A 10,932-nucleotide genomic window follows, 5' to 3' on the forward strand; every position below is an offset into this window, starting at 1 on the left:
ACATAATGTGACTTAACTCTGCTGGCACAAAGAAGCCTAATTATCTTGTTTCTAAATTTGTTCACGATACTGACAATGCTCCCAAAGGAATTCTGTTTAGTTCAATTTACTAAATATAAATAAAGTGTGGGTCTGAGAAAACGAGCCTTAACCGACGTGGAAAGATGTGAACGCAGGCCAACAAGAAGTATGAGGATGGAAAGTGGCTGAAAAGGTTGCAAAGCAAATAGGTCAGCAGCGCGTATGTATAATAATTCTGTTATCTTTTCGATTTAGCTTTACAATTAATAGTCACTGTCTTCATTTTAATTTATCATTTTTGGGTCCAAACCTTAGCTTAAACTTAAAAATATTATACTGCTGCACATGCACCTTTTGAAATGTGGTTTGCAAAATGGCAGCTAAAGGGGTGTCAAACTCCTCAATTTGTTACGAATTGTTTGTGAAACACCCTTTATGGCTTCGTTGCCAAGAGTTCGACAAAAAGCGGCTGCTGCCACTCACATGACCATAAACTAAATGAGCTTAATTTCATTTTCTTAACCTGTTTCCAGTCATTAAGCTGAGCTAGGCTACTGTCCTCTGACTGTTTTATATTTAGTGGACAGACATGAGAGTCAATCAAAGATAGCAGAAAGGCAATAATTTTCCAAACCTCTTTTAAGTTGCTGCATCTTCCTGTTTTTGTCATTAGCATATATGTTAGCAGCTACTTTAGTTCAGGCTTAAATTGTGTCCCTCCAACTGCAGTTTGCTGTATTATTTCAGTATCTTTAGTTTCTTTTGTAAATCTCATCAGGAATTAATTTGTTCCCCATCTGCTAGAACTCAGTCATATGAAAACAATGCGTCTGCATGTGTTTTTCATTATGCCAAAATTAATTCTTTATCCTGAGGCACAAACCAGACTGAAATGACTCTTTTACCTTGAATAGCTTTGCTCAAAATGCCTGTGGTATTCAGTTATTTTCAAAATCTATACCAAGGGATCTATGAAATGAATGTAGCCCGGGAAAATGAGTTGATGACTGGTGTAAAGAACATAAGGCTATATTTTTGCCTGCACTGCTCTGTTTACACTGACAGTGTTAGTATCTTTGACCTAATTTCAGGTGGCCTGTACTCTCGGCTGAGACAGTTTCTATATGAGGGGTGTGTCTGCAGGACTATTAAATGAGCCTGATAAGAAAGACACATACCAGCCAAATGGTTGTAGATGTTTGATTTGGATGCAGTAAAATCTCTTTTATTAACCTGTAGGTTAGTTTTGAAACACCTTTGATTATGCTTTTGTAGATGTACAGTAAATATTAGACTTTGGTTGAAGTGTAGATGCAGCTGCAGGGCTTGTTCAATCCAGTTTTCCACGCTGACTGTTTACAGCCCATCTGTTCTCCTCTGGTGTGCGTGCACAATGGTGGCTCTGACAGCTGTGCGGCATCAACCACAGCAGTTTGACTGGAAATAAGACTCCCACATGGAGCAGCACTGTGGAGTTGTTCAGGAAGTATTTAGTGTTTTTTGTATTGTCCCTTGTTGAATCAGTTTGTGCACTCTTTGTAGTTTACATGGACACCACTGGAGGTCAGCACTACATCATTACAGCCCTCTGAAATATTTAGAGAACTTGTAGGCAGTAATGGAATATAAATACATTTGTTCAAGTTGTTTACATATATTTTAAATTTATCATATTTCTACATTTTGTCTTATTTCGTATCCTTTTTTAAACGAACGGTAAGTTAAATACATTAAACTCCACTATCTGGTCACATGGCTGCAGTGGCTGTGTGAGGTTTTAAAATCTGCCAAATCAAACTACATGTAACTTATGATAAATTTAATCAAGTCCCCAAACTGTAAAAAGAGTTTTATTTCATAACTTTCTGATGGATTATTCTAATAAGACTGAAACTCATATTTAACATCGATATGCTTCTATTTCTTATTTCTGACCACAACTGGTTTAAAATCCATTTAAAAGTGTATTTTTGAAAGAATTAAGATTTGATTTAATCAGTGATTTCTGAAGACCAGCTATCAGTCTCCCTCTGTAAATTCACCCACATTATAAGGTTTTTTTTTATTGCATGGCGATTGTTCCTGCCAAAAAAAATGATTAAGGAAGAAAAGAAAAGAGGAAGATATCTTCCCCAAGCAGAATAAAAAGAAAAAACAATCAGCAGGATGGCAGCTCGTTGTGATTGGAACAAAAACCATTTGAAGTAGAGATTCTTCCTGTTGCGCATCTTTGTTTTTCTCCCTCCGTGTTGCAGAGACTCACCCAGGATCTGACACGGTGGTTTCAGCAGAAGATTTGTGGTAATAACAAAGAGCAAATGTTTGGTGAAGGAACAGTACATGGATGTTTTCTTTCATTTTCATTCCTACAAATAGAAAACAGATCAGGAACCAAATGCATCAATATGATTACATTTCTTGCCCTGCTGACTTTATGGATAATGAATATAAGATTTGGTTTCCTTTTCATTCAGTTATCATCATCACTTCATTTTTCCTGCATGAACCGCCTCGCCCAATGCAAGATAATGAATATTACAAAACTGCTTAGACAAAATTTACCACACATATTCTCTCATTTCATCCATCACACTGAGCCTAGACATATTCTAATCTCTGCTTTTGTTTTCCATCCTCTTAATCAAAAGTCAAATTATTATATACATTTCTGTATAACACAACAGGAAATGCAAATCTAATTTTCCTTTGCCACGACAGTTCTATTATATTTTATATTAAAACTAAAATAAACTACTCATACTACATAGTGTGCCCCTCAAACCATGGTTTTGAGATGATGCCAGTTTATATAAATAACATTGGCTGCTGCTTTTATTTGTTTGTCATCTGCCTATAAAGAAACAGTGATGCAGAGACCAAGCTACAATATTGGCTATTAGCACATTCATTACAAACCAACAGGAACTTAATATTTTTTTATTAGTTGGTCAGGGCCAAAATTAGTTTTCTGTATGTGTAAGTGATGCAATGTAATAATAAATAGGGACTTGGGTAATAAGAAATTCCCACATATAGACAACAGTGGTATGCACTATATTTACAATGTACGTTAAGAGAGTATTATTTTAAGAGGAAACTGAGTGTAAGTTGACAGAATAATGAATTGTTGCCATAATTTCATGCAAAAAAAAAAAAGAAAAAAATAAGTTTTTCTGCCCCCTGGCGGTGCACATTTGCGTAGTAGGGTTATCAGTAATAGTACCTCATTTTGAAGGAATCTGAAGCATATGTTTGTGCTCACTCCCTTCATGGCTTCTCTTCTGACCTCACGCCTCTCATTGTTTTCGTCTTATGACCCGTAACTTTACTGTTACAGTTCTTAGTTTGCTGCCCTGATAAAACCCACTGTATTTTGCTCTAACCACCGAGCAACAGCGCAAAGACAAAGTCAGTGTTTTGCCAACACTGAACAAGGTTAAAGTTTGAGCAGCTAAAGAAGCAGGCTTTTTTTTTCCCTCAGATGATAGTTATTGCCAAGACAGAGCTGCGAGCAGAATGAGATTTATTACATCTGAGAGGAGAATCATGCACAAGGTTCACTCTCATTGTTTTATCTTTGTGCTGGGAGTTTTCCCTCTGTCCTCAGTTGACTGTATTGTACATGCAATGTTTATTTCTCATTCTGCCACAATGTGGAGAGGGTCAAGGAGCAACTACAGGTCTCACAAAAAGATTTGACCTGAGTTTATTAGGGTAAACAGTTGATTCCACACCACAATCTTAGAGTCTTAATCTTGTCACCAGTGTTAATAATGAACAATAACTGTTGGTGCTGATCCAATATTCTCATAACAAAGGGTCCTAACTCCTTCACATCCACCTTCCTCTCCTCCTGGTAGAGGTTATAGCTGTGCTCTGTGGAAATTGGATCGACTGTCATCCTGCTTTGGCACGCTGGTGTCCTGTCGCCTAACATCAAGATTCTGGGTCCAAAAGTGCGTGCCAGCTGGATCCTTTCACTGCTGAGTCTGCATCTTCTCCAGGCTGTTTTTTTGCTGCCCCATTTCCAGTCTTTATGCTAACCTCCTGCTGGCTTCATATTGAAAGGACAGATATCAGCGTGATACTGACATCTCAGCAAGAAAGTAGTAAAAATATTTCCCCACATTGCAAATTTCTCTTTTACACTTCAGCATTCAAAGGTTGGCTCTTTCAGATCATGTAGACAGCCTTGATAGTAGTGCACACAGCCTTAAAAACGAGGCAGAGGAATAAATAATCAACCCTGAAATGCCTGTGAAGGTCTGTATGTGATAGATAGCCAAGTCCTGCATTGTGCACATCAGAAAACTCTAATTGATCCTACTAATTGAATCACTGTTTTCATCTCATTCTACTCCGAAATCTCAGGCCACGTCCTCATTCTTCTATTCTTGGCTCACCTGTCATCATCCTTGTCAATCATTCCCTCTCACCTTAAACTCTGCGCGCACCTTTTCATTCGTGCCATTAAGCCAGTTAAACCCAGGCAAACAGGCTGTTGACCTTCAGACAAGGTAAAGCGCAATCAATATACAGTTCATAGGCCATTAAAGCTTTTAGAGATTCACAGTCTTCAACTATATAATGTTTACAGTCAGGGATGCAGGCAGGTACATATATTGTATGGGGGTATTTTCAATGTCCAAAGGTTTAAGGCGTGCACATTTTTGTCAGTGCAGAATTGATTACACAGCTAGTTCATAAGAACACAAAATTAGGTTTAAAAGTTTTTGTTTTTTCCTCCACATGGCATCTAATCAGAACCAAGGAGAGCGCCAGATTGCGCCTGAGCGCAGCGTCAGGACGCCTCTTCACGGTTGGAGAAGTGGGACGCACAAAGAAAAGCTCAGAGCAAGACGCCAACCTGACGAGGAGCTCTGTCACCCACGCAGAAACGCTCCTGTCACCTTGCCTTTATTTTGATTCAGGGGAAATCTACAGTGAATGTTCATGTTAGCAGATAGTATCTAAGTACCACGGAGGCTGCCAGTAGAACATACAATCCAGCGATTTATTTTTCCGGAGGATATGGACACTGACCCTTCTCGGAGATACAAGTTAAAATGTCTGGACAATTCGTCGACACTAATTACGACGGCTCAGATGGAGCAGTCCATGCTCCGAGCTTCTACTTCAACTGGATTTTCAACTCGACCAATCGCTCAGACGGGGAAGACGTCCACCTGTCAGACTTGGAAAAAAATGACTTTGTGGCAGATGGCGCCGCTGTTGTGAGGATTATCATCTCCATCATTTACTCTCTAGTTTGCGCGCTGGGTCTGGTTGGAAACCTACTGGTCCTCTACCTGATGAAGTCAAAGCAGGTGTGGAAAAAATCCTCAATCAACCTTTTCGTAACTAGTTTGGCCGTCACCGACTTCCAGTTCGTCTTGACTTTGCCGATCTGGGCAGTGGAAAACGCGCTGGACTTTACTTGGCTTTTTGGGAAAGCTATGTGTAAGATAGTCTCATATGTGACAGCCATGAACATGTACGCCAGCGTGTTTTTCCTGACGGCGATGAGTGTGGCGAGGTACTGGTCCCTCGCTTCTGCGTTCAAGGGCAGGCGGCGGCGGCCAAACTGCTGCTCCGCGCGGTGCATCACTGTTTTTATCTGGTTTGCCGCCGTCTCCGCGGCTCTGCCTCACGCAGTTTTCTCCACAACCGTCACAGTTTCTAATGAGGACCTGTGCCTTGTCAAATTCCCAGAAACCAACGGAAGCTCCCAGCTGTGGTTGGGACTCTATCACTCGCAGAAAGTGATGCTGGGTTTTGTTGTGCCGCTGGGCATCATTTCAGTCTGCTACCTGCTCCTTTTGCGCTTCATCACCTCCAAAAACATCAACACCTCCTGCGCCAAACGACGGGCCAAGGTTACCAAGTCCATTACCATCGTGGTGCTGTCATTTTTCCTCTGCTGGCTGCCCAACCAGGCGCTGACAGCCTGGGGAATTCTCATCAAACTCAACGCGGTGCATTTCAGCTATGAGTACTACACCATGCAGGTGTACGTGTTCCCCGTGTCAGTTTGCCTGGCGCACTCCAACAGCTGTCTCAACCCCATCCTCTACTGCCTGATGAGGCGGGAGTTTCGGAAAGCGCTGAAAAAACTCTTCTGGCGGATGACCTCGCCGACCCTGGTCACTATACGGCCGATTACAGCCATCACAAAGCCAGAGGTGGATGAGCAACGGCAAGCCCTGACCCCCGCCTGCGCGCCCGAGGGGCCCGCTGTGGTGTTTTATCCTCCGGGGGCCGTTATGTACAATGACAGGCGAGATCTGCCGCAAAACAGCGCTTAATCTAAAGTGCTGCGGGCGCTTTTTAATGCTCTGTCAAATTGACACGATTTTCATCTCGATTCTCATCACGCAGATTCATAGTTATGTGCGGAAATGTTATTTGGGTGCAAATGTCACAGGAATTTGGGATTTCGTTTGTTGAAAGAAAGGACATGTCTGTCTGTGTGTAAAAAAGAAGGGGACATATTTTGTCCAATAACAGTATTTCAATGTGCAAAAAAGTGCGTCCACATGTGAGACACTTGCTGGTCCGTCTCTTTGTTCAGGGTGACTATGTGTAGACAAACACTTTACTGTATGTATTTCATCCATTCAGAGATGTTAACCTCATACAATAATTTATTTAATTCTTATAGTCTGTGCTTCTTTTGGGTCTGGAGTTCTTAAGTCCCACTTCAGCAGAGACCGTCCCAAGTCCTAACCCACCTCCATCTATACAGTTTACCAAACTGTGGACTGATAAATATCTAAACTTGTCGTGAATACGTTACGTTCCATCTTAATGCAGACCAGCTAAACAGTAAAACAGCTCGCAAAACTCATACTTAACATTGCTGCTGCCATTTGAGTTTCACACGGCTTTTCCAAACTACACTGTGTCCTTCTTCAAGATGTGTACGCACTGCGTCACGAACAACATCAGAAAAAAAAAATGTGTGTTATTAGTTAAAATAAATCGTGTTTGTTCTTACAGTAATTGTAGCGTCGATGAAGATCTGGCCAGATTTTACATTTATACATAAATGCCAGTGATTGACCTACGTTTTCCTGCCATTCAGGACAATTTTAAATATTGTCATCAGTGACTGCCGATGAAATCCTAACTCTTAATACCAAATACGTCAGAATGTCACCAACTAAAATACAATTTAACAGCAATTGTCAGCTATAAATATTAATGTCCCTCATAAGGCTCATTTCGTTTTTTCTAAGTGAACCCACAACTGATTGACAATTCTTAGAATAAACATATAATTATTCAATTAAGCACTCGATTCAGTGTCATCTTATTTTGAAAAACAATGTAACGTCCTCTCTCCTCCCGCAAGCTGTGTGTGTGTGTGTGTGTGTGTGTGTGTGTGTGTGTGTGTGTGTGTGTGTGTGTGTGTGTGTGTGTGTGTGTGTGTGTGTGTGTCTGTCTGTCTGTGGTGGAACAAAACAGTGACAGTGGGAAACAGAAGCCATATGTTTACATCTGACAGAGATGAGATAAACAGGAGTCTAACAATCAACATCCTGAGATAGAGTGTGTTTAAGCGGCTAAAAGAAAGGGGCTGATTAAATGCACACAGCAAGAGGCTAATCTCAGAAATAAATGGATAATGCGTGTTGCTTGCACTTGGATTCACACACACAAGTGGGATCAGTCATTTGGATGTGGAATCTAGCGCTCAGTGTGCACACATAAGACTGAGAGAAAGAGTGAACGTAGAGAAGGGGAATGACTGACATCAGAACCATGATTAGAAATGTATGAAACTCGTCAAGAGACACCCTATTATCTCCAGCCATGTCCATGGTGCTGGAGAAGAGTCTTTGATGTGTTTTTAATGTCTAGAAAACTGGTTTTCGAAGATGTATTTTGCATGTGTCTTATTTTGGGAGGGTGGGGGGGGGCACATTTTTTTTTAAATCAGGTATACTATGAAAACCCATATGAAACCCTGTGTTATGTGCCCACTATATTAACCCCTGACTACTGTGAAATGCAGAACTAGTTTTGGTGGCTGCAAATGCAGCATCACTCCTCTGTAGAAGTCAGTATTATACAAATGAATAAGCTTTGGACAGTGACGGAGCGTCTGATCTCTCTTCTTACAAAAGCCTGGAGGCAGAACCAGCGTTATAATGAGGGGCAGATAAGGACAATTTGCGTTTTTCACTAGAATTTGCTTTCTTGTGCAAATGTATTTCCACCAATACCTAAGTAGGCCAGCCTGTGTTTTACTGTAGTTTCGTCTCGCCAGAGATTTTTAGGACATGTACTGCAAATAAAAAACTGGGCTCAGAATAATAGCTTGTTTCTGTTTCTCAATAAATTGGTTCAGATACCTAATTAGAAAGGTTAAGCTTTTAACTTACTGCTCACTGTGAAATCCAGAATGCAATTATTTTCAATTTCCAGAGTTTCAGAGCTGGACCCAAAGTAACTACATCTTCACTGAAAATTGAAGGTGGGGATACTTCTCAGCGTATGTGATCTGGAAGTTTCACACTTCAACGTCACACTTATTTAAGCCTCAACCCTTCAGTAGATTAATGTGAAAACATCCCTCTAGTGTCAAACCTCATCCTGCGCCGTGAAGGCCAAATATCCGGCTGAAGTAACACTAACCAAAACATATTTAAATCCAGACACAAGGTTTTTGCATTTATGCACACTGTCAACATCGTGTATTTGTGCTGTGTTGTGAAAAACCTACATCCTTTTCTACTTTCTTCTACTAAAATTGTTCCTGTCAAATTGAGAGTTTACTGGTGTTATTTCTTTAAGACTATTGGGGATTAAAAAAATGAATTCTGGCAAAAATCAATTGTTATTTACCGTGTTCATCTGATCATTTAAACATTTTTCTTGGCGTGTGAACCTTTGTGTTAAACAAATCTATGACAAAACTTCTGTTGACAATTAATTTTTCTAACTATATGTGATAAAATGTAAAAGAATTACCCTTCTGTAAAAAAACACCCTTGTATGAAAAACTGACAAATGAAAACGAAATGAATGCAAAGTCTTATTCAATGACTTGTTGAATGTGTCGAATCCTGAGGCTCAAGGTGAGCGAATGTTTCCTCCACTGCCGTGGAAAAAAAACATTCGGAGGTTGTCTTTACCATTGAATTGTAAATAAATGTATTACATTTTGTCAATAAATAGAAACTAAATTAAAAATCTAAGGCAATTCTTAAAGGTAGATTTTTTTTTTTTACCTTGTGTAACAGAAATATATTTCTTGATGTTTCTAATCTTGTGACCCATCACATTTATCTTGCAACACAATGAAGGAGTCTTTATTGAATTTTGCTCATTTCAATTATTCGCTTTTATGTATTTGGATTTAGATTATGTCATCAAAACTGTTTTTATGAGCAGCTTAGTGGGAAAAACTGTTCCCGTCAGCTTCCCACTTGTAGGTGTGACAGCTCAGCTGCTCATGATCTCAACTGCTATGATATCTCCTAAATGGCAGAAAGAAACGTAATTCAAGATAAAGAGTTCCAAAATGGCTACCAAACCACCAACACTGCCAGTAGAAAATATATAAAAGAAAAATAACTAACGAAAACAACTGGAAATATGTAGCCTGCTCAATTTCCTAACCTATCAATTTAAGTTAAGCTAAATAGCAGCAATGACTGACAACATATAAGACGACAACAGCAGCTGATTTGACTGCAATTACACTGTTCAGTTGACGTTTACAGCCCATAACTATGGTTCTACAGGCTTCTACAATCTACAGGCTTTAAACATGACAGAAACAGAAACTGTTGGTGACTTAATTTAAAGACAGTTGAGTTTAAAACTCATCTTAGGGAATTAAACAGAGGATTTTAAAGTGGGAGACAGCAGAGCTCATCAACCCATATTTTATTTACAAAAGAAACTGAGAAATATTTACCATTTCATGGAAAATATTGACTCATTTTGAATTTGATGGCAGGAACACATCTCAAAAAGTTGGAACAGGATGATGTTTACCATTGTGTAGCATCCCCTCTTCTTTTAACAACTGTAAGTGAGGAAACCAGTTGCTGATGTTGTGATGGATGCAGTATGTAGTTTAGCATAGTTTTTCCAGATGTGTAAGCTGCCCACATCATACACACTAATGCACCTCCATCCATCAGAGATGCAGCATTTTGAACTGTCTGCTGATAACAATCTGGAAGGTCCCTCTCCTCTTTAGTCCACAGGAAACAGTGTCCATAGTCTCCAAAAAGATTTGCAATTGTGATTCATCTGACCACAGAACAGTCTTCCATTTTGCCTCAGTCCATTTTAAATTAGTTCAGCCCAGAGAACCAGCAGCATTTCTGGATTGTGTTCACATACAGCTTGTTCTTTGCATGATTCAGCTTTAACTAACATTTGTGGATTGCACAGTGAACAGTGTTCCTGAGCCCATGCAGTGATGTCCAGTAGAGAATCATGTCTGTTTTTAATGCAGTGCCACCCGAGGGTCCAAAGATCACATGCATCCAGTTTTGACCTTCGGCCTTGTCTCTTTCACACAGAGATTCCTCCTGATTCTCTGAATCTTTTGATGATATTATATAGTGTTAACGGTGTGATCTTCAAAGTCTTCACAATTTTAAATTGAGGAATTTTTTTCTGAAAGTGTTTCGTTTATTTTTAGATGCAGTTTTCACAGATTGATGAACCTCTGCCCATCTTTACATTTGAGAGACTCTGCCTCTCTGAAATGCTCCTTTTATACCCAGTCATGTTACTGACTTGTTGCCAATTCACCTAATTAGTTGTCAAATGCCCCTCAATTTGTTTTTTACTTGCAGCAATTACTTTTCCAGCCTTTTGTTGCCCTTGTTCCAATTTTTTGAGATGTGTTGCTGCCATCAAATTCAAAATGAGCCAATATTTTCC

General features: G+C 39.8%; 1 protein-coding gene across 1 annotated transcript; it reads left to right on the top strand.

Annotated features, from left to right (window-relative positions):
- Positions 1 to 2,110: 2,110 nt before the first annotated feature.
- rxfp3 (relaxin family peptide receptor 3) lies at positions 2,111 to 7,313 on the top strand. Its single transcript, XM_067485063.1, has one exon. It carries the CDS (start codon positions 5,088 to 5,090, stop codon positions 6,324 to 6,326), a length of 1,239 nt encoding a protein of 412 aa, XP_067341164.1. The 5' UTR covers positions 2,111 to 5,087; the 3' UTR covers positions 6,327 to 7,313.
- Positions 7,314 to 10,932: the final 3,619 nt, after the last annotated feature.

This window comes from Channa argus, chromosome 18, assembly GCF_033026475.1.
Source record: "Channa argus isolate prfri chromosome 18, Channa argus male v1.0, whole genome shotgun sequence".
Taxonomy (NCBI): domain Eukaryota; kingdom Metazoa; phylum Chordata; class Actinopteri; order Anabantiformes; family Channidae; genus Channa; species Channa argus.

Bases quoted from the DNA above. Each gene is read 5' to 3' on its own strand.
- rxfp3 (XM_067485063.1), top strand. From the start codon at position 5,088: ATGTCTGGACAATTCGTCGACACTAATTACGACGGCTCAGATGGAGCA.